The sequence below is a fragment of the Silurus meridionalis genome, chromosome 22, assembly GCF_014805685.1.
Source record: "Silurus meridionalis isolate SWU-2019-XX chromosome 22, ASM1480568v1, whole genome shotgun sequence".
In the NCBI taxonomy this organism is placed as follows: Eukaryota; Metazoa; Chordata; class Actinopteri; order Siluriformes; family Siluridae; genus Silurus; species Silurus meridionalis.
In genome coordinates, this window is record NC_060905.1 from 4,869,481 (window position 1) to 4,893,805 (window position 24,325).

The 24,325-nt window shown below is 40.2% G+C and overlaps 1 protein-coding gene across 4 annotated transcripts in view; it reads right to left on the minus strand.

The window, feature by feature from the left end:
- Positions 1 to 6,650: 6,650 nt before the first annotated feature.
- The window catches only part of trip10a (thyroid hormone receptor interactor 10a), a 30,189-nt gene continuing 12,514 nt past the window's right edge, over positions 6,651 to 24,325 (minus strand). Inside the window, exons 5-16 of one of the 4 annotated variants that reach the window (XM_046834588.1) lie at positions 22,811 to 22,873; positions 22,234 to 22,338; positions 20,677 to 20,805; positions 20,350 to 20,496; positions 19,049 to 19,237; positions 14,983 to 15,150; positions 14,684 to 14,707; positions 12,112 to 12,221; positions 11,715 to 11,847; positions 11,479 to 11,570; positions 8,823 to 8,956; positions 6,651 to 7,980 (exon numbers count right to left, since the gene is read on the minus strand). In XM_046834588.1, the coding sequence (XP_046690544.1) occupies positions 7,829 to 7,980; positions 8,823 to 8,956; positions 11,479 to 11,570; positions 11,715 to 11,847; positions 12,112 to 12,221; positions 14,684 to 14,707; positions 14,983 to 15,150; positions 19,049 to 19,237; positions 20,350 to 20,496; positions 20,677 to 20,805; positions 22,234 to 22,338; positions 22,811 to 22,873 (1,446 nt within the window). In that variant the 3' untranslated portion in view covers positions 6,651 to 7,828. The remainder of the gene's footprint in view (positions 7,981 to 8,822; positions 8,957 to 11,478; positions 11,571 to 11,714; positions 11,848 to 12,111; positions 12,222 to 14,683; positions 14,708 to 14,982; positions 15,151 to 19,048; positions 19,238 to 20,349; positions 20,497 to 20,676; positions 20,806 to 22,233; positions 22,339 to 22,810; positions 22,874 to 24,325) is intronic. The other 3 variants (XM_046834589.1, XM_046834590.1, XM_046834591.1) reach the window with 3 other exon arrangements.

Here is a 24,325-nt window from a genome sequence, read left to right on the forward strand (position 1 = left end):
TTGGATGCCCTCAATTGGCATAGTAAATCTGTATCTAGCATTAAATATACCCAAATTACTATGGATAAGGGTGTCTGCCAAATGCCATAAATGTAAATGTAAAAACAAAGAAAAATAATGGTGGTTACACTAATGGTGGTTACATTTTTCCTATATATCTACACGGTCAACATGGGTCTGCTTTTTATTTTTGACCGAAAGTACATTATGGTGGTTCATGGACAGACCACTCCATTTTTTTCTATTTCAAATTTCTCAGTGTTTCCATGCTGTGTGTTAAGTTCTTTTTTTTTATCATTCTTTGTGATTCTTTGTGTTCATTTCCCTGAAATATTACATTTTTCATTTTTATTTTTTTTTTTCTCACCTGCATATCATGTCATTTTTACGCATTACACTGAATCAAGCCAGACTCCACCTTCTTCATCATTGTCATTATATTGCACTTCATCGAGTGATAATTTCAACCCGATTCCACTTTTGTTTTCTGTTCTGAATTCAGTCGGGTGATGGAAGAAAGATTGGATTACCCAGAGTTACCACTCTTTCTTGTGTGTTGTGTATCCTACCTACTTGTTCCAGCTGTCCTCTATCAGAAGGCAAATATCTTTTTATCTGCCCATCTGTCCATCAGGCATCGAACTGCAAATGAAAATCTCAGTTTTTTGTTGAATATGGTACGCAGTGCGGCGTGCAAATCAATATGCTGATACAGAGGTGCGAGGTACTATTGTCGAGAAACCAATGGAAAACAACATGAAAATCTCAATGTACTGCAAACATCTACATAAGGTCAAGAAATGAAAAAACAGCACATGCACTGCATTTTCGCTTTTATTTCTACAGGGTAGAGCTCCTTTTCCTCGCCTAACGGATCGTCCTGAAACGAATGGGTATGAGATAGGAATAATTTATCCGTTTTGACATTTGTCTGGAGCCCCACAGTGTATGGAACAAATGAAAATGTAAGATTTTGACTATGAGCAAAAAAAAAAGAAAGAAAGAAAAACCAAGATGTGACTGACATTAGATAAAAGGAAGGATTTACAATGTACACCAAGATTATGTTCTCATTTTAACAAACGTGTTACATATGCATAGAGAAGAAGGACATGCAGTACATTGCGTACCAAAAACACAGCTTCAAAAGCTCAAAAGTATACCATTGTTCACCAGCTTCCAGGATAAGGGAGGAGATATAAACCTGCACCAATCAAATGTGAAATAAATTCACCTTCCTAATATTGTGAAGGTTCTACTTGTGCCAACAGAGAACAGTTCTGATTCCTTGAGGTCTGGGCTTCACAAGACCCGTGTTCATGTGCTGAGGTATCTAGCACCAAGACATTAGATCAGGGTTCCCCACACTTTTCTGTGGGGGCCACATAATCTTTCCTTTCTTTAATGGGGGGCCAGGTCGGTCTGTAACAGAAAATCACATGAGACAGGAGTGACAACCAGTATTTTTGGGGTATTTTATGTTTTTCAATGTAATCATTATGCCTTTTAATATTAAATTAGGTTAATATTTTGTTATGCACCTTATAGACAAATTAGCGTTACTTTTCAAAAGATATATCGCCTATTAAAAGAGCATTATTATATACTGTCATAATTACATTTTTTCATATTTATTTCTATTGAAATCAAAACATTTACGTACTCATGCATATATGCATATGGTTGATGGGTGAATCTAACAAATAACTAGGCTACGTTAATAACTAGGGGAAATTTTAGTTTGAAACCAACCTTTATTATCAAATCTTTTTTTTTAATCTGTCTTTGCCATTGTTCAGAGGGTCGTTCCAAATGTGGAGGCTGGCCGTATTTGGCCCATGGCCCATAGTTTGGGGACCCCTGCGTTAAATTGTTCAAGCCCTGTAAGTGACTTGTTTGTCCAGCTCGTCCCACAGATCCTCGATTGGATTACGATCTAGGGAATTTGGAGGCCGAGTCAACACCTTAAACTTGTCAGGATCAGACCAGGTTAGCCTTCACTCCACATGGGCATGATTGAGCCATGACCTTGCCTTTGGTTTACTGGTTGACCTTCCATGGACAACTTTTTTAAAGTATTAACCACTGCTTCTCTTTCTCTACCCATCCTGACGCATCCCAAGGCTGCGCAAGCTCCAGTTGTTTTACACCACATGAAGCTTATCGACCTTCGCAAAGTAGATGACAAACTCTGCCGATGGACATCTTTGAACACTTGAAGGTTCTCCTGGTTCCACATTACCAACTTACTGTATAAGACTGTAAAAAGGACATTCCTTATAATAACACACTCCAGTGCTCATGTTAATTCTCATGCTTCGGTGTCTTGTATCGTTTTTTGTGATTTATAATCTCACTCTTTATCATCCAGATGAGGATGGGTTTCCCTTTGAGTCCGGTTCCTCTCAAAGTTTCTTCGATATTTCATCTAGGGGAGTTTTTCCTTCCCACAGTCGCTTAAGGCTGCTCATCAGGGGTAAATACACATCATTCCCTTTAATTCTTAATTTCTGTAAAGCTGCTTGAGACAATGGCCACTGTAAAACGTGCTATAGAAATAAACTTGAACATCCATGGAACACCTCACAACACCTGCCCTTTTCAAGAGATGCTCCAATCCAGATGTCTAGCCATTACAATTTTGTGAACCTTCTCAGAGTAACTCACATCTTTCTGCTCAGCCATTTTTCCTGCCTCCAACACATCAACTTCACAGAGTCACTGTTCTCTTGCTGCGTAACATGTCTCACCTCTGACACGCCCCATTATAATGAGATAATCATGTTATTCACTTTACCTCTCAGTGGTTTGAATGTAATGGCTGATCGGTGTATTATGACTTATTTTATCTTAAAATAATCTTTTCAAAGTTTTTACACTTTGCAATTGCATCAGTCTTAAATATTACTAGTTGTATGAGATGATATCAGTATAAATCTGAAAGTTTCCTGAAAGTCTGTAACACACTGTGATAATTTGTGTTCTCCATGTCACATAATACGATGAGGATTCTCTAATGACAGAGCCGTGATTAGAGAAAAGTGCTGTGTTCTGCACACATCATCAGTCAGCCCAAGCAGGGATTGTGCGCAAAATAAAGATGTTCATTAGCATGATTTATACAAATGTAACTGCACTTGTGCAATCCTGCACAAAATCCTTTTGACAGATTTTAGATGATCATTAAAGCATTGACACATGGCCAGGAACATCTACTTTCACAGAGGGAAATCTAACTGGCATGGGCAATTTATTTTCTTACTATCTGTCAGCAAATGTGTAAGATTATTCTATTTACTCACAGCCTCTTAACAACATTAAGAGCAATTTCATACTCTATCGGTTTCGATTCTGAATAGGAGCAAAATGGAAACTTTGGGTTTGTTTGCTATTTGTTTCATTATGTGCAGTGCGAAACCAAACTAAAAACAAATAAATATTGACGGCCAAATAGTAATAAAAACTTCGGCACAAAAAGAATCCATTGTTCAGAAAGTACATTTAGATCGATATGTTTGTGGACACAACCTATAGGGTTGAGGTCAGAGCGCTATAGCAGACCACTCGACATCTTCCACTTTAACCCATGTATACCATACCTTCATGGAGCTGGGCATTGTCATGCTGAAACAGGTGAAGGTTTGGTGAATGCTAGCGTATCCTATACAAGTGTGTGCCTCCAAGGTTGTGCTAACAGTTTGAGGAAGAACCACATACATCTAAAAACATGATAAAACATGATAGAAAAGATTTGTTTACCATTTTCCAAGTCTGAAAAATGAAGCACTTCAGTGAATTGGCTGAAAACAACAAAGAACTGATGTGGATTCCACTGAAGCCTATGTATGTGTCGATTGTAAACGAACCCAGAAAAATAATTACTAAACCTAACATAGGTTCCTGCACAACACAGTCATTTTGGACACTTTTGTAAGGTTTCAAATTGATAAGAAAAAAAGACACACGATGAGTATTACATGTCAGATCTCACTAGAATGTGCTTTCAGCCATAAATAATGTATACATGTTAATATTACATGAGGTGGATAAGTGAAAAAAAAGATACTCAATGGAAATCTAACTAGCATTAACAGCAGCTGTATGAACATACATAAAATGAACTTCGCTCATCACTGCATATCCAACATGAAACGTTTTCACTTTCTAAAGGAAATTGGTGTAAGTGGGAATCCAGACGCTGCCAGAAGAAGATTTCGTATTCGGCACCAGGAAAGGGTGAGAGCAACGGTTCATGCGAAATCCTTTTCATGGTCATAAAGTGTACATCGTGGGATTTTATTACTGCCTGAACTGATGTGAGGTGAAATCGGAGATTGTGATTCTGTATCTGATGTTGCAACAGCATGCAATAAAGTCTCACTTTTTTCCAAAAGTCAAAGTCATAAGGGTGTGATTTAAAGTTGCATGTGAAAGTTCCATTTTCAAGAAGATAAAGCCACCACTACAAAAAAAAAAGGTCTTCCATTATTACAAGATTGTGCGGTCGCCAATTTTTATGGTGTGAACGACCATTTGGAGTGTTTACTGCTGAAGGAAATACTTTCCGGGTAGAAGCAGCTTATCTTAAAGAAGCTTGTTTCCCTGAAACCTTCATCACCGCCAGCAAAAGCCTATCAGTTTCATGCAGGCTAAGTATTTTGTGGAACTGACCTTTAAGGTGCTGCGCTAAGCTGTGACAGGGCATACTAATTACACAGCCTCATGGGAGAAATGCTGAACATTCAAGCAACTACATCTCAAAGGCAACTCCAAATAAACACATATGTGCTTAGGTTTTCAGGTTTTGATGGGAAGACATTAAAAATGCATAGCCTCAAACAAGACTAGCAAACTTTGCCTTCACTCTAGTGAACTTAATTCTAAATAAGCAGACCATTGAGAAAAATAAAATCTCACTCTTCTACATGAGGACAAACGTGTATTGCTGATAACCATGTATCATACTCTATAGCCTCCCTTTCTCTTAACCAGTAGCAGTAGATTTTACAAACAGAAATGCTTCTAATGATTGGCTATAAAACAAGATTTTTCACTCCCTGAAAGTGAGTGTAAACTAGTCCAATCTGGCAACTCCTCATGCAGTGAAATGTTTCTTGGAAGAACGTGGGGCAGTGGGATTTTTGTCCCAATGGGCAATCATCAAGCTGTTTAGCACCATTCACCATAGAGTCAACTTTTTTTAATGACCACAGCTAAGATGTAATGGCATACACATATCCCACATTTTGGACCCTAACCCCCCTTACAAAGATCTGTCTATATGTCTGTTTAGAGTAGAGTAGAGATTAGAGTTTTTATGTCATCCCAGGGTCAATACTCATTTGCTTTCTTATCTTTCTTGCTCCAATGATAGGTTCATATTTAGCATTCTTTAATTCGTTCATCTCTTTTATCCCAGACAGGGTGGATCATGGGAACACTAAGTACAAAGCCAGAACATACCCCGAGTGGAAGACCACTACATAGCACAAACACATTCACACAATAGTAGATGCTGAAACTGTACCTCCTGCGCCACCATCCAAGCAGAACGTGCCCCTTCAGGGAGGTCTATACTGTTTATCTGATTTGGAATGGGAACCAGGTATCTAGTAATATCTCCATTTGTTTTGCCTTTCATTGTGTTAGTTTCTGATTTATCTGAAACAGCCTCCGGTTTTACAGCATTGTGGATGCATTTTGAGTTCAAGATCTCAGCCTATTTAATCTTATTCTTAAAATGTAATGTGGAGCAACACTGCCCTCTGTGGGCTACATTTCTCCCTTCATTTTATGTAAACTATCAGAATGTTTCTGTTGCACCAGTGTTCCTCAGATTGCACAGGTTGCTGTTACCATCCATGACAAACAGTTGAACCTTGAATTCATTAGCTTAGGAGACGAATCACTGGAACTGCATGACAAAATGCACGTCCTGGTGGTGTGTCACGATCTGGACTGAAGAACACCAATTCTTAGAGTTTAGACATGTTGCTTTAAGCACTCAGTTGACAAGCATTTATATTTAAGTGATGTGGATTTTTTTTCAAACTGAGAAGAATACCAGCTATTCCATCACGTCTTTGGGTTCGATATGAAGGAGACTACAGTTCCCTTCCTCCCCAGCAGAGGGAGCTTATGAGCCACCCCTCCCCCAATTTAGCAGCAGTTGCTATTTCTTGATAATTTTTAGATTTCCATCATGAAATTTAGACCTTAATGCAAAAATTAGGTCTTTGTGTATAAGAGAACAGATTGGATTTAGTGACTTGGGTCTTACCTTGAAAGAGAACATTAATACAAAATAGCATTCACATTTTTTTCAGGACAACGCAAGATCGAAGTAGTAAAGGCGATTCTGGGCCTATGGAATGTTTCAGAGGAATTTTATACCTCATAATAGCAATTTTTTTGCAATATCTGCCATATAGTAAGTGTTCCAATGAACTGACAATAGATGAAGAGATAAGCAACGGTGACGTCCGTGGCTGTCGATGGCCCACAAAACCTCTTCTTTCCCTCTCCAAAGCAAGCAGTGAAACAAGACACCATGTGACCAGTCACCTGACCGGCACAACTCAAAGGAAACAAGATAAAGCTCTTCCAGATTTCAGATTGTTTGGTTCACTTTTAACTAGTGCATACAGAAATGAGCTGAGGCTGCACAATCTTTATTCCTGAAAATAAGACCCAAAAAAAATGTTTTAAATCTAAAATATATTATTTTTTTAATACATATATAAATACTTAAACGTGCCACATCTTTTTTTGTAGTTTTCCTTTTTTATTTATACCTTAGCTGCTGATAAACTGTGATTTTGCAGTGTGTGTGTGTGTGTGTGTGTGTGTGTGTGTGTGTGTGCCATTACAACTTGTACAAATGTGACCACACAAACAATAAATTATAATTTTTCAAGCATTATCGTATTTGTGTAATATGCAGCCAGGGTTTGTTTAAAAAAACAAAAACAACAACAAAAAAATCCAACATAATTCAATTCAATGTATATCTGTATATAGTGATTGTCTTAAAAGCTTTGTACTAGAGAATGTGTGTGTGTGTGTGTGTGTGTGTGTGTAGCGTTTAAATTTTAGGAAGAAAAATATATATATTTCTAAAACAAAAAAGGGTTAAACTGTATTAAATGGTTCATACGGCACACTCTCTCAAACATACATACACACACTCGGTCCATGCGCATACAGGCAAGTGTTTGAGGAGGATTGATGCTCGTTTGGTCTTTGTGCTGTCCATTAAAAAGAAAAGTCGAAACGTGGAGGCCGAGGAATAACAGGATTCTGATGAGGACAGTGAAAAGCAAAGTGTTATGACTGACTAAGTTCCTCCTCCTGCTAGCACCAGACTTACAATTGCTTCTTGTTTTCTCATTCTCTCCACATACACATACACAATTGGCAAAAATGTGTGCTGTAGGCGTCTGACTTGCTCGTCTACAGCACTGAAACCTCCTCCTGTGGTTGGTCTTTATTTGATGATGGCAGAAGGCTGATGTCTCACAGGCCGAGCGAGACCCCGGACGGCATTTCGAACATACAAGTGCTCGCTGCAACACGGGCGTCTAGACGAGGACGAGAAGGAAGAGGAGAACAAGGAGGTGGGGGAGGAGATAAAAAAAAAAGGAAAAACCTAACAACATTCCCATGCTCTTTCAGGCTGACCTGATGGGAATCTGTCAGATGCATAGCAGGTTCCTATCTATCTTCTACTCTCCTTCTCTCGAACTTTCACTCTTTGCAGTGTCTGTGCCAAATGATATGCCAAGATGATGAGGAGCTGCTCCTCGTGTCGGGGACGGTGCTGTGTGGGTCACTTGTTGAGTGCGATGTTGGCGTAGGAAGTGGGGATGTAGCCTTCGTCGCCGTTGTTCCGCCTCACCCGTGTCCATCCGTCGCCTTTGTCCTCCTCCACCACGGCCAAGACCTCACCCTCCTGCATGGAGATCGTGCCTTCACTCGAGCCTAAAAAGAGGAATGAGCACCAACATTGTCAAATAATATTAATACCGATAGCTGGGTTTGATCCTAACTGATTAATCACCCAATAGTTTTTTTTTAAATGGACACTGGATTAAAAAAAAAATTGTACTGAACCTTGTTACAAAAATAAAGTACTGAATCATGAAAATGTTCAATATCAAATAAATATGTATATAGCAAATAATAAATAATAAATATGATATCGCGCTCTCCATGCGGCAGGCTGGTTCAAGTGTAAAAACAAACAGCACGTGATTCCACTCTAGAGGCTGCTCTCGTAATGACAGCGGACCATTTCATCTGCTCCAGCAATGGACGCAACCTGGAAAAACTATCGGTATGTACTTTTTGCCGTTTGCCGATTGTTCCAGCATTTAACTATCTTTGCTGATTCTTTGATTTTGCTGATGAATGTCGACCTCTCCCGGGAAAGCTACTTTTATGAATTCGGTTTGGAAAGCTATGAGCCACTTTCTTTCGAAATCTTTTCAAGTAAAACTACAATATTACAAATACAAAAGAAATTAAATTGTGTACTTGTGATTTTTTTTCCCCCGATTAGTGATTTGGACACAAAAGTTAACATCTTGGGACACAAGACATTCTTATGCCAAATGCACGAGATGAATGAGATTGTGGTTCTGAAATACACCTTCAAAAACAGCCCTCTGCTGGGCTGTTAAAACCCTGGATACTGTACTCTGCAATCTCTAATGAACATCTGAATACACTCGCCTTTCCCTTTCAACACAAAAAAAATTTATTCAATGCTGCAAATATTTATATCTGTCTCCTGTATTGGTGTTATACCATCGGATTTGTACCTGGGAAGTTGTACAGAGCTGTGCACTGGCCGATGGGATTGGAGAGCTCCTCCTCCTCAAAGTCATCATCAAACTCTGCGTAAATGGCCTGAGAGGGGTCGGGGGTGCTTTCGTCCGAATGTGCACCATCAGGACTGCGGAGAGAGACGCGAGATAAGCTTGTAAGTGAACACCACGGTTAAAAAAAAAAAAACTAAGCGATGAGTAACTGAGTGGAAATCATCAGTGCGTGGGAGTAATAATGAGGGATTAAATGATGTTCTACAATTTTACAATTGACAGATTAAACACCTTGAATGTTCTAGCTAATTTATTTTCAGTCAGTGATGTCGCAGTCGTGAGTGGACCAAAACATCTGGGAGAAAAGATCTCTTTCTGCTTCAAAGTGACCTGCGAAACAGAGCCACGAGGAGCAAACTGAGCCAAAGGACAGAGATGTAGCACTGCAGAAATGCCATGTGTTCTGGAGATTCGCACCGAGGAACACGAGAAAAAAATGTAACACTATTCATATAAATCTAATCATTTATTTTTGTGCCTGTTCTGTTTTTTTCATTCTTTGTCATTTCAATGTACACTTCAGAAAGAATTTTTCTGTTGCTGTTGTAGTATTTCTAACCAATAAAATAACAAAAAGCATGTTTTCATCCCTGTGCATCTTTCAGCCTTTTCAGTTTTTGGATCATAAGCACCCTGAGTGGGAAACGTAAATAGAAATAGAACCCAAAGTAGCAATTTCACACCTATTCAGCACAGCAAATTGTTATAATGTGTGCAAAAGCAATGTAGTTTGTGCAGTTCTGCAACTGCATTTTAAACAGTCAGGTTTGTTTGTTCGTTTGTTTTAACCCCATGCCAGTATCAGTGGCTACTTTAATGGCAGGATCAAGGTGGGCATGATGAGACGTTATGGCATTTTTCTTTGGTCTTTCAGTGTAATGTTCTAGTAGTCTAGTATGAAATGGTATCGCAAAAGTTTGGACACTAGTTTCGTAACACGCCAACAGATGGCAGCACAAGGCGGCACGCACGGTCACAGGAAGCGCTGACCTTCAAAAGTCAGTAGGCCAGAACATATCGTCCTGTGTACATCGGGAGATGTGCAACTGGAGTTAATCTGACCATGTGCTTTACTACGTTTGCGATTTCATCATGGACAGCAAAATGTGACCAGATCTGTAGCATGGGCCAAACCGGATGCTCCACAACGACAATGCACTCTGTCACCATGCTCTCCTTATTAGAGAGAGAACTGAGACATCTTCCCAAAGACGAAGATCCGGCGCAAAGTCTGCCGTTTTGACACCATCGTGGAGATTCAAGAAAACAAGCAAAGGTGCTTGACACCCTTCGAAAAACACACTTCCAGGACACATTCCAGAAGTGGCACATACGCTGGGAGTGTATTGTTGTTCAAGGGGACTATTTTGAACGTGATAAGTGTGTAAATGTAGATAAAGGTAAATACTTCATAGTAAACAGAGCAAAGCTTTTTGATACCACCTCGTATTTTCTTTGAGGATACATTTTGGAAGATTCCTACATATGTACTTTCTGAGTATGAAAGCTGCCTCGTGTATTGCAGTCCATGTGTTTTATGGTCATGTTTGTTTTAGTGATGACGTGTTGGGTTTTCTTCTCTGTATAACAACAGGAATGCATGTGTGAGTCTGTTTGGGTCTGGATTCGAAAGTTGAGGTTTTGTCTTTGGTTTATAGTTGGGTTGATTTTGATGCAGCTTGTTAACTGTTGCACTGGTCTCATTCCGTTTTTTTCGTTTGTTTATTGAGTTTATAATTGGTTTGAGGTCTGATGTTGGGATTTTTCAGAATGACTCATTTTGAGTGCTTCCTAAGCAGCAGTGTCTGTCTGTTCATTGCCACACAGTCCCATGTGGCTTGGTATCTAGCAAAAAATTGTTATAGTTTTGTCTCTGTAGGGAGTCCTTTTTGAGTAGGATGTTGGTAATTAAGGGATGTTCAGTCTTTAGGGATCCAAGTGTTTCAAACAGTCAGGTCTTTTTTCCTTTCTTTTTTATACATGTAATATTACTCATTTTTAGCACACGTCTTGTTGGGTTTCACATCTCTTCATTGTTATTCAATTACACTGGCAGCCTACATTTTTTATTATATGATTTATAAAATTAATGCCAGTTCTTTAGAGGTATGGAGGTTACTGGCTGCTCTCGAAACGCTTCACCGTGTAACACTGTAAATGTTGTAAATTAGACCGAATGCTGTCGATCTTCAAACTGTTTCTATTTTGATCCAAAGACGGATGTGAACTTTATTCTCAGTTTGTTTGCGCTCAAGTGGAGATGTAGAAAAATGCCATGGCTTTTAAGTGTATATTTTGTTACCAATCGCATTATAGGCTAGTAAAAATCAGGTCATGCCTGTATTATCGGTAAGAATTTAAATTGGTTAATTTTCCGTCCACGTTTAAACCGAGAGTATTTCTTTAGAATTTTTTGAATTTTATTAATTTATTATATAGTGTTTCATTGTGAAGAGTTTTTTCTGTCTTGCATTACATGGACTTCAGCCAGACCCTGCACACTGATACACCTTTGTTTTAATCCAGACATGAGCTGTAGATAAGGTTATACTGAGTGCATGTGTAATCTGGAGCTTGTCTCAGGGATAACACTGACCTGTATGCATTGTGGCCACCGTTGTTGTTTAGAGAGTGAGTGGAGTAACGAAGAGTCGGGTCTCCTCGTCCCCCGGCTCCTGCGAGCCATGACTACAGTACAGAAACACAACAATGAAGTAAGTAAGTAAGTGAGTGAGTGAGTGATTGAGAGTGTGTGTGTGTGTGTGTGTGTGTGTGTGTGTGTGTGTGTGTGTGTGTGTACATCTAAAGTTATCAGATGAACGCTTTCAGCACCTCGTATTTGTTAAGTTCCCCTCTGAGCTTTTCGATGTTCTGGGTAGTCTGTGTGATTTGCGGAGCCAGGCTTGCAGGGTCACCCATCTGGGGATTTTTCTCATAAACGTCTTTCATCTTCCCAAGAGCCTCGCTGCAGAAAAAACGAGAGAGAGAGAGAGAGAGAGAGAGAGAGAGAGAGAGTGTGTGTGTGTGTGTGTGTGTGAGAAAGAGAGAAAGATGGACAGGTGATCAGGGTGATCTCACTTCAGGCTCGCTCACCATTAAACCTCCGAGACCCCCTATGATTTGCAAATACAATCCGGACCCTGATAAACCTGGCAGAGGATGGTTCGACTTGCTGCGACTAGTTGTCATAGCAATGGTTGCCAGGGAGACTGTGTGCCACACTGCTCACCTTTGGTCTAGTTCCTTCTGCAGCTCCTTGCTGATGTCATCGATCTTCTGCTGAAGCCTTTTCCTCCTCTGCTCCGGAGGAAGATGACCAAAATCCTCTGTGGCAGCCGGCTGAGGAGATCGAAAGAAGATGGTGTCACTTGCACAGCGCAAAAGAAGGAAAACCCTTACACACACACACACACACACACACACACACACACACACACACACACACACACACACACACACACACACACACACACACACACAAGCCTAAATAAGATCTGACAGCAGACTAAACCTACTAATGAGCAAAATCACCCCTCCATTTAAGAGTGCACGAGCAGAAAACAGTTTACCACCGAGAGAACTCGTCTTCAATTATCCAGATAAACAGTAATCAACGCTAATGAATTTCTTAATTACTTCACGCTTCTTACCAACATGAGTCTCCTTTTAAAAAACAATGTGCAGGTTACAAAAAAGAGATTTAACCCAGAGCTCGAAATACAAACTGTTTTGGGTGTGAATGTTTAGATGAGAGTAAATCACCCTTTCCTGTTAGTCCCAGTCCCATTTATAAAAAAAAGCCCTAGATTGCTCAAAAAAAAGTTGCTGAACCTGACAAAAGGGCTACATGGCCTACATTTGGGATACAATTTAGAGGTTGACCGTGGATTTTACCAATACGGATAACAACGTTGGTCCAGCAATCAGCTGATTAATCTGCAAAACCGATTAATCGATTGACCTTTAGTACAAATCCTTTTTTATTATCATTTTTTTTAAAGAAGATCCTGAAACATATGCTATACAGTTGAGTTGCAAATATCTGTGTACTTGGAAAAGGTTTCCGGCAAGAAAAGATGTAAAGTGTAAAAATAACTCACTTCGATCCAAACCATTTAAAGATTTAAAGAAAGTCAAGCAGTTATTAGGTTAGACAAAAGCTGGTTTAAGTAAACATGATCACAAACACTAACCAGGGTGCTGTGATGTGCACTTAGGGGCAATTATTTTCCTCAAAGTTGCCCTCTTATACCACATTCACATGTGCAGCATTTCCTCTTATCCAGACCGACTTACCTCATTTATACATTTATAAATTTGACGGTTAAGGGCTTTGCTCAGTGGCCCAGCAGTGGCAGTTTGGTGGTGCTGGGATTTGAACTCGCAACCTTCCGATTAGAAGTCCAACATCTCATCCAATGAGCTGCCACTTCCCAACAGCAAATTAAACGAGCACATTGAACAAACATGGTACTTTTTTTCATCCGTTTCTAGTTACATTTTAACATTCTGGATCGTCCACAAAGCGCTGGTATCACTTACATTACAAAAAGCTACATAATTTGACAGATTTCGTTACAAGGAAACAGTAAAAACCCTTCTGTTCAGACTCTCCCTTTTCAGAAAACTTGAGGTTGATGCTTTACTTTTTGTACCATTTCAGAATAAATGTTTCTCACAGAAAAGTTTTACTACACAAACTTTTGTTGTTTATGTGGCGCCTTGGCCATACACTTCCCTCTGAAAGTTGTAACTACAGAAACTGTATTAGAACAGGCACATTAATATAAACCTGCTTCAGGGACCATTATCGGAAAACTGAGGCATCTTGAGGTATGAGCAGAGGCATAAGAGGGCAGAAGGGTCAACAAATTCAAATTTCAATGGTTATTGGTCACAAACACAACTATATACAGTACGGCGTGCAGTGAAACGATTGTTTCGACTGTCCTGATATAATAATAATTTGCAGAAGCCAGAATTTAGTGCATGCAGGAAAGTAGAAAAATGTACTACAAAAATGATAAAATACAGAGATGAGTCGAAGAAACAATAGAGCTTGGCATACAAGTTAGAGAATTAGAGAACATTCATATCTGAAGAGAAATTACATTTTGAACTGAATCAGAATTTTTGCCTTTTTTTTTTTTTAACCGTGCAGGTTTTGTTTTATGTTCTCTAAATGGTATGCAAACCTCCTTGCACTCAACTGCATTCAGCTTCCGTAATCTGGAATAAATGACATTCCCATATCATGAGTGTTTGTTTTATCTTTAGTGCGTGTCCTTTTTAAGCATGCTGTGCCAAAACATTTTCCACTCCAACACACCAATGGATAAATTATATCTAGTGTCTAGGTGATAATTAATCCAAGGTGGCAAAGTCAACAAGCAAAAAAAAATAAAAAATTATTAGTCAGCTGTCAAACCAACAGCAAGTTTTTTCCATAAGAGTGGCCACAATTTTTTTTAAGGTAATGTGATCTTTGCTGAACTACTTGAACAGTGTGATAGCAGCCCATGATGGTGCACTACAAATAAACCCAGATGCCTGAAAAAGCTTCAGTGTCTGCCCCACTTCATGGCCGCCTATGCAACATTTATTTTCCACGAGTGTCTAGAACGACCCAGCTACTAATAATACTTAACCGCTTTGTGGGAATAATGCATAGGTGGCCATGTGGAAAATCTGTTTAACCTGCCCGTGTTTTTTATAAATAAATAATAAATACACCAAAAAACTGAGAGAATGTGCATTTTATAACACCCCACACCACACCTAATCACCCTGATGTTTATTACCGTGATCCTCTCCAGGGTATATTTCTAAAACACACACACACACACACACACACACACACACACACACACACACACACACACACGGTATGCCCGTTAGCAAAGTCACAACTATATTGTACACAGGTGAGTTGCATCAGTGGCCTTACAACATTGAGTGTTTTATTTCCCAATCATAAGACGATAGGGGAATCATAACGAGCCTCAAACGGGCACTTGACTGACCAATTGCTGCGCATGACCATTACTCAGGCAACTAAACGTCCTACAGATGCTCCTAAACGCCATCCATTCTCACTCACCGTTCTGCGGAGAGTCCGGAAGGATGAGATTCGTGGCTTGACTGTCTTATTGATCTCCTTCAAACAGTAGGACAGGGGATCCCGGGCAAACTTGGGGGAGGGGGGTCCGTTAGCGGGTGAGGGGGCGGGCGGTGTGGAGAAAGGCGTGAGTGGGGAGGAGGAGGAAGGCTGGGGAAGGGCATGGTAGGGTGAGGTGGATGGGGGCCAACACCAGGAAAGCAACCCATGGAAAGGCAGGGACATGACGGCAGGAGGTGGTGAGGAAAGGGCAAGGGAGACAAACACACACAAATGACAAAGGAACAAGAAAGACACCATCAAACACCATAAGCAACATCACAAAGCGAGGAACATGAGGCAGAATGACAGCTAGCCTCAACACAGCATTAAACACATCCCAAACCCAACACTAAAGCCCCACAGCTCAACACTAAAGCCCCACACGAATGCCCCACAGTCCAACACTAAAGCCCCAAAGCCCAACACTAAAGCCCCACACTAATGCCCCACGGCCAAACACTAAATCACCAATGCCCAAGCCCCACAGCACAACACTCAAGCCCCACAGCCCAACACTAAAGCCCAAAACTAAAGCCCGCCCCACATCCCATCACTAATGCCCCAAAACCCAAAACTAAAGCCCCACATTAATGTCCCACAGCCAAACACTAAAGCACCAATGCCTAAGCCCCACAGCCCAAAACTAAAGCCCCAAACCCATGAACCCCACATCCCAACACCCCAACACTAAAGCCCCACAGACAAATACTAAAATATCCACACTAATGCAACACATCCCATAACTAAAGCCAAGCCCTAAAGGCCCACTGCACCACACTAAAGCCCCGTAGCCCCACACTAAAGCCCCGTAGCCCCACACTAAAGCCCCGCAGCCCAACACTAAAGCCAAGCACTAAAGCCCAGAAGCCCCATACTAAAGCCCTGCAACCTATAACTCAGTGTATTTCTGAAGCTCAAATACTAAAATCCAGCAGCCCATTAGTTAAAGCTCCAAAGCCAAACAATAAATAAAAAAATAAAAAAAAGAAAGCCCCAATCTTAGAGCCCAACAATGCAACATCAGCAGGAAGGAACAAAGTGTGGCTTCACTAGCTAGACCTCACCATTCTCTCAACCAGGGAGGGAGGCCAAAGGAAAACACACAACAGCTGTAATTTATTATTTCTCTGCCTGCTCAATCAATACTTTGTTTTTCAAAGAAAAGCTTTACAGGGCATATTCATCAGTGAGAGCCCACAGACTGTACCTGGCTTCTGATATCAAGCTGTTTCTTGACAATTTGAACCAAATTCTGCAGGTCTTACTATGATCTGTGAAATGCAACTTCAAAAGGACTGTTAGCCCTCGCTCACTGACTGATAAAGTACTTCCTTCACAGGGTATTAGTGTGAAACAATAAGAGGTTCATTTCTGTTCAAAAATAACGTGACTAGACAGCAACAACGTTTTCAACAGGGAACAAAGGGATAGGGAAGTATTTATGTAAATTATACTTATGTTTTACAGAAACACAGGGTTTATCTGGAGGCTTCAAATGATGGAAACATATACAAATATATCTCCTAAATACCCTGTAGAGCTTTATCTTAGCTTTAGTAATCTTAGATCACTTTAAAATAAGCTAATTGCAGAGCTTGGTTCTGGGAGGATTGCTGTAGCAGAGCCACACTTTGCCCGTTAAAAACTTACTTGTAATAACCAAATGGATAGCGTGCAACACTGCAATGGAATGACCAACAGTGAAACAAGTGCATCCCAGCCATAGTAAGGGGGCCATTAGCTCAGCTGAAGCTTAACCAGCTTTACTGGGTCTTCTCCTCATACAGCCTACATAACCCTAAGGGCTGAACGCTTCCTGATATTTAATAATCTAACTTTCTAATAGTACATCTAATGACATTTTCACACTTATTTTTTATTGCCCTGAGTGTTCATTAGATTTTGTGTAAACAAACCACTTGAGTGGTTCAGAGAACTGATTCTTTGGTCCTTTTGAAAGTGGCGGTCAGGGGCATGCGCTAATGTATTTCGGGTTCGATTTGCATCGGTTTTGGAAATGCTGCATGACATGTTCGGTTTAACTACTCGCGTAAAACGCTGCTATAAAACAGTATTAAACAACTCCAATTTTTATTGGATTGCAGCATTGTAAATAGCCTACCATCGTGCTGCAAGTTGAGAAGATTGCAAAAAAGATTGCAAGTCTAATACGGGTTTACAGGGCTTAAAAAAATAAACTTCTAAGATTTAGATTGGCTCTTTGCTTGCAGGTTATTACATGATGCATCAAAATTACCCCCTGCCCTTCACTAATTACTGGCACCAGAGGAACCCCAAATCTTTTGCCTGCTATTTTATAAACCTGCGTACATAATTGAAATATATATATTTAAAAAAAAAAAAAAAAAAAAAAAAAAAAAAAAAGCAAACCTGCTATTAAGAGCCCTTCCCAAAATTGAGCCCAGAATCCGTCCTTGGTGTGGACTTAAGTATTCAGGCTACGTGAGAAAACGCCTTAAGTATATATTTAAATAAACTGGGTGATAAATATAACTTGTTTCTGCAGAGGAGAGACCATCTGAGGGACACTAACACTCTTATAAGCCCTATTCTGGTGTATGGAAGGATTTTTGAGGCTCAGCTGTGTTACTGAATAGATTCTGAGTAGCTGCATGGGACAGAGGCACATGCTGACCAGGCAGAGCGAGCAGAGCAAGAACAACAGACAGATAGAACAGCCAACATGTGCAAGCGGATGAAAGCGAAACAGGGGAAAAGTAGGGAAGTAAAGCCACGTCGGAGAAGGCTCTGTGATTGTCAATATTGGCATTTGATCCCTTTATTATACAATCAGTCGAGTCGGTACTAGGCCGAGCAAGGAGGACGAGGTTCCAATACTGACCTTCCAGTAGAGGAGACAGAGAGCACTATGCTGTGTTTGCTGGCAAACGCCTGCCTGTGTGTCACATGGCAGCAAGAAGATGAATGTGCTCCCTGTTGTTGCCTCAGACTCATTCTCACGGGATTTCTTACCCACATTAACTAAGTTAGCCAGTTGCCACTGCAGCTATCGGCTCTGATACAGGACATTGCAGGAAGGTATTGTGGTCGTTGCTGATTTTTTTTGAGTGCAAAAACAAATGACCGCACAGCCAGAGAGAGCCATGCAAAAGAAGGGTGCTGGCTAAGGATTTGTGCGTGCCTGTGCAAATGCTTGTGTGATTTGTGTTTGTTTTAAAGAAATGCAAGAATGGGAGGGGTTTCAAGTTCTTCGAAAACCATGCAAAGTTGATGGAAGACCATTGCTTCTGAACAGGACTGACAAGAGCACGAGCTATAAACTGCCCTTAGCGTACCATATTACACAATTGAGTTTCACCTTCATAATTTCACATTATCTGTTTACTGCCTTGAAAAGCTTCTGGATTTCACAGTTATGCAACACAATTAGGGCTGCAATCATTACAGGACCAAACCGACACAGATTATACAAAATATATATATGTTTTTAACATGGTCCATTATAAAAACCCATGAGAGTGTATTTGGGGTGATGTTGCAGAAAGCATTAGCAACAATGTCATGCAGATGGTTGCAGGCATGACAGGAAATTAGGTTTGTTAGATATGTATAAGATACAGATAGAAATTGTTAGTCTGCTATTAACTGTCCTCAAAAAAAATTTAAAATTATTATATTATATATATATATATATATATATATATATATATATATATATATATATATATATATATATATATATATATATATATAATAAATAATTTTCCTTTTTGAAAACACAAATAATTAGCTAAGACATGTTTGCTCGAAAATAATTTCTTTTTTTTGTAGAGCTTTTTGACTAAATTAGCTATGATAATAATAATAATAATATATAAATCTGTAATTCATTATTTTATTGAAATTAGAACTAATAAAAAGAATAAATAAAAACAGTTCTAATAATAATATTGATGATGTAGGAAAAGTATATCACAGCATACAAGTGGGCGCCGGACATCAACACAGATCTGGGTGGTCCTACCTTGCTCTTCTTGCTGAACAGCCAGAAAGGTTTGCTTTTGTTTTTGCCCAGCAGATCCAGAGGGCCTTTAGGTGTACCCAGACTGCTGTCAGAAGAGGCCCGGTTGATGCCTTGACTGTAGTCCTCAAACTCCAGATCGCCAGGACGCTCAAAACCTGATTTGTGCTGCTCTATAAGAACCATGGAGTCCTGGAAGCACACAGATATTCCACCAAAGACATTAAAAGGAAAAACTAAAGTCTATTTAACAACTGACCATGAAAGTACTTGGCTTTAGTATTTATATCACATATAGCATAAGAAGGTTAAGTATGATAAGGCTTAAAGCTACCCCTATGCATGCCTTAGATTCAAGTACTGCATGACTACCATCTTAAAAGCAAGAATGGAAAGCAGTTTTAGTGCAAAACACAGATCTGGGAGCCTGCACTTAGATCACGGGTCTCAAAGGATTTTTTTCCTTTTTTCTCTGCATTAAAGGTAATGGCAGTGGTGGCTCAGTGGATAAGGGCTCAGGGCTTCTGAACAAGCAATCAATGTCAGTTTAATTAGATATAGAGATTTGCTTTAATTATTTTTTTTTTTTTTTTTTTGGGGAGAAGAAAGAAAGAAAAAGAATTCTTTCTTCGCATATCCCAGCGAAGTTAGGAAGCTGGGGTCAGAGCTCAGGGTCAACCATGATCCAGCCCCCCCTGAAGCAGAGAGGGTTAATGGTCTTGCTCAAGGGCCCCAGAGTGGCAGCTTGGCGATACCAGGGCTTCAACCCCCAACCTTTTGATCAGTAACCCCGAGCCTTAACTGCTGAGTTAAGCAGAAATGCTGAGCAGAAATCTCTGAACATAGACAAATTCCCGGAAATTTACAAGGAAGAGCACGGCGTGACGATTCCTGCAGCAAACTGACACTCCCTAAAAGTCAACAAAGAATTAAAAAGAGGAGGAAAAAGAAGAGAATAAATTATTTATAAAGAAAATGACAGCCAGTATAGGAACGGCATGAAAATCAAATAAAAGTGAAAATGTATGGTTTGGTTCTATGTTATATCCAGTGTAATCGGACTTGTATTTAAAATTGGAATACCATTTGCAGGTTTGCGAGTTGGCGTGATTGAAAATCATAGGTAAAGGTGCGCTGATACTGTGCGACCTTATCAGAGATCTGTTTCAAGATTTTATGAGAAACGTTCTCGTACGACAATCATGCGATTGTGCAGATGAATGGGGAGGACGAGCGGCTGTACTTTGCATAAAAAAGGAGAAACCCGGGTATCTGGCTAATCGAAGCATAAAGGCTACGCTCACGTTCTTCTCGTTAACATTGGTGCCAGCTCTGGTGATGCCCTCCAGACACTTCCCGATGATGGGCATGACTTGTCTTTCCGTATCTCCAAACAGGATGTAGGTTTGTGATAGCTTCCGCACACGCCTCTCGTCCATGTCCTGCAGCTTCTACAAAGCGCGCACACACACACACACACACACACACACACACACACTTAATGTCAGAGAGGTCATATGGAAACTGTCAGGTTTAAAAAAATATATGGACAGGATCCTGTGAGTTCAGTTGGTGACGTAATTACTCAGGAAATGTCTGCATGTATGTGTGTGTGTGGTGATATTGCTTACATTGAATATCTGTGGCATGTCAGCGAAGTAGAAGTGGTTCTGCTCCTTGTTGTATTTCTGCAGCTGGGCAGCGTAGTCATTCTTACACTCTTCTGCTATGTGCATACGCATATGAGCATGCTGCTTAGCCTAAGCATACACACACAGACACAGACACACACACACACACACACAGACACACAGACACACAGTCTGGTTAGTATAAAACCAGGGAGATGAAACCTGCTCCATAAATTCTGGTGCTGTAAAAATTCAGTTTCTGCAGTAGCCCAAGGGTGTGTGTGCCCTGAGAGCAAACTAGCCGAAAATATATTTTGTTGCTGTTCAAGTTCAAAGGGACGAAACAACATGCACAAGAATTAAGGGGTTTAACGAGTGGCCAGGATCGAGACAGGTTGGGCTGGTTTCAATTTTAGGCAAATTACAAACAGCAGCTGGGGAGCAATGACCAATCAGAATTTTACAGGCAAGTAACAGTAGTCAGAGTATAAATTAGGTGGTGATGTAGATAATTCATAACCCAGGATGTCAACCCACTTTCTGAAAGCCCCTGGGTTTCTACAGACCCAAGGGAAATACCACCAGAGATGCAGTTTTTTTTTTTTAGCATAATAAAACAGCAGCCAGCACCACACACAGATGCTTCTGAAAGGATTTATCAGGCACTGCTGATAGTGATTTGGACATCAGAGGCAATGTGGCCACCTGGAATTCCTGTAGCGCTAAAGAGAGAGGCCAAAGGGTACACTTTTGAACTGGAAAGCCTGTCCTTGGAGCGACGGGACCATGGAGATATGAGTCATGTAAAACCATTGATGTGAACCAGTCCGGTTACACAGCCTGGACACCTGATGGCCTTAGCATGTGTAAGGGGAGGACTTTCAGGAACTAGTCCATCCCTCTAATCTTCAATCACATGGAAAACATGGTCAAAAATGCATATTGGGTAGAACCCTTTATTAGGAACTGGTGTTTTCTTTTTTTATGTAAATTTGTTAAAAAGAGGATGCTACATATTGGGGTCTGAAATTAATGAGGCCCTAAGCCACAAATAAACCTGGGGGCCACCAGCAAAAGTGAAGTATGTACTTTTTATGACACTGTTATCAGGACATGGGAGGGCACTGTTTGGGTCAATATCCACTGGGAAAAAAAATAGCTCTAAAAATAGCCATCAGGCTAATAAGGAAACCCAAACTCTTAGTGTTAACCAGAATTGAAAAAAATAAAATAAAATAAAAAGATGGCAGGAACTGTTGGATGATTTCTTAATCTGCATGAATGTACACAATATAAATAGTTTATAGGACTGAAACAAAACACACTCGATCGTGTTATCAAGATGTGTGTTTACACTAAACCCTGCAGGATGGGAAATCTTTAGTAGTGGTGTTGGGCACTCGTCCAAAGCAAATCATTTAAACAGTTAATAGTAAAACAGAAAAAGTAGATCCCAGAGGAATGAAGCTGGGCAGCAACGATATCGTAAGAAAAATATGTACAGGTTTAAAGGGAGCCAGAAAGACTTGAACAGAACATTCAGTTGTAAGGAAATACCTTTTCCACATCTGCTTTTGTAGCGTTGATATCCTGATCTGTTTTTTCTGCGTACATTGCAGCCTTCTCCGCCTCCTTCCACTCCCTCTCGAAGCGCTTTTTACTCTAACACACACACACACACACACACACACACACACACACACACACACACACACACACACAAATTATATTAGTCAGCTACTTATGAAAGGAAAGACTCACCTGACCAAACACTGTGAAGAGCAGGTAAACAACAACCTCTCTTTCACTCATTTAATACCCTCGTTCTCTCTTTATCTCGTTTACACAAACAAACCTCTGTGCGCATGCCGTACGTATGGAGACACTAAAGCGCATGTAAACAAACGCGAGCTTTCTGCACTGGCGGTCACTTGCAAATCAGAGGCAAAGCAGGCAGACACTCTCTCCATCTCTCCCTCACACACACACACACACACACACACACACACACACACACACACACACACACACACACACACACACACACACACACACACACACACACACACACACACACACACACACACGTCTGCAGTACTGCCACTCATCTATAGATGAAGACATGTGAACTTACATTGTCGAGCTGCTTGTAGGTGCTCTCCAATGTCTGCTGAGCCTTTTTGGCCTCTGACAGATGCTAAAAACATGCAACAGAAAGGGAAAGAGTTAAGACACAGAGACAGAGTCAGCTGTCTAGGTCTAGACATTACTCTGGTTTGGGCACAAAAAAACCCACAAAACCATTCTAAAAGATAGTAAAGCGTGCAAAACTAATTCTTCTATACAAAAGATTTCTGTATACAAACAAAAAATAAATAAATAAATACATTTGATGCACACAAAAAAATAATAATAATTAGACGGACAGACAGACAGACAGACAGGAATTTCTCTACATTTGTTTGTTTGTGGTAGTTGTGGTAGGTAGGTGGTAGCTCAGTGGTTAAGGCATTGGACTTTGGATTATAACCCCACCACCACCAAGCTGCTCCTGCTGGGCCCTTGAGCAAGGCCTTTAACCCTCTCCTGCTCAAACATCTAGTCTTGAGTCTTGAGAAAGCACATGCATGTTCCTTTTGTTTCTATACAGTAAACTTAGTAATTTACAGATTGGAATTTGCGTTGACCAAATAAATACTGTATATAAATGTCCAGATGTTCCACTTTATTTTTCATTGAAAAATCCTCCCTTAGCATGAATAACAGCTTTACACATTCTTGGCATTGGGACAGTTAGTTTCTCGAAACATTCAGCTGAAAGACTTTGCAATGTCTCTGTAATGCCAAATGTGTTCTTGGAGATTTCTTTCTGACCTTGTGATGCAGTTCATCCCAGAGCAGTTCAATAGGATTTAGGTGTGGTGGCTGGGCAGATCATTTCATAATAGATGACACTCCAGCCAATTGTTTGCTCTCTAAATAACGCTTGCTCGGACGAACGCTTCGGCTCATCGTCTATTTTGTCGGTTCAAATGACTCGTAGTCCAGACGGACTCGCAGAGTGCCGGAGCATGGAATGGTAGCCATGTTGGTTCGGTTTTCCTTTGACCCGAAATGAGTCTCCCAAACTCCCTGGTCAAAACAACCCCAAACCATTACGCTTCCACCTCCATGTTTGAGTGTGGGTGTGAGGCAGTCTGCTAACATCTTCTGTCCTGTTCTCCACCATATGTAATTTCTTCTGTTTGAGACTGAATTGTCACAATTGGACTTCCAGTCATGCACTGTCAAATTCTTGTGTTTTTGCTTTTTACCTACTTTGTTGAATAGAAACAAAATAAACATGCATGTGTTTCAAAAACCATAAGAGACCATAGGTGCTTCCAATGTCACTAATTTATGGTTATACCAAAGAATATATAATGATCAAGACACAATATGTGTTTTGGAACAGTTAAATTTAGGAGTATGTGCGTCTTAATTATTCCTTTTTACTGTTTGCATCAGACATTAATTCATTTATTTGAAAAAAAAAAAAGTCCCACATGTTCCACAGAGCATATATCCACTGACGGAAATGGCCAAAGCTTTCTGGATATTACACGAGATTGTGAAACATCAACCCACAATAATCATTCATGCGTCACAC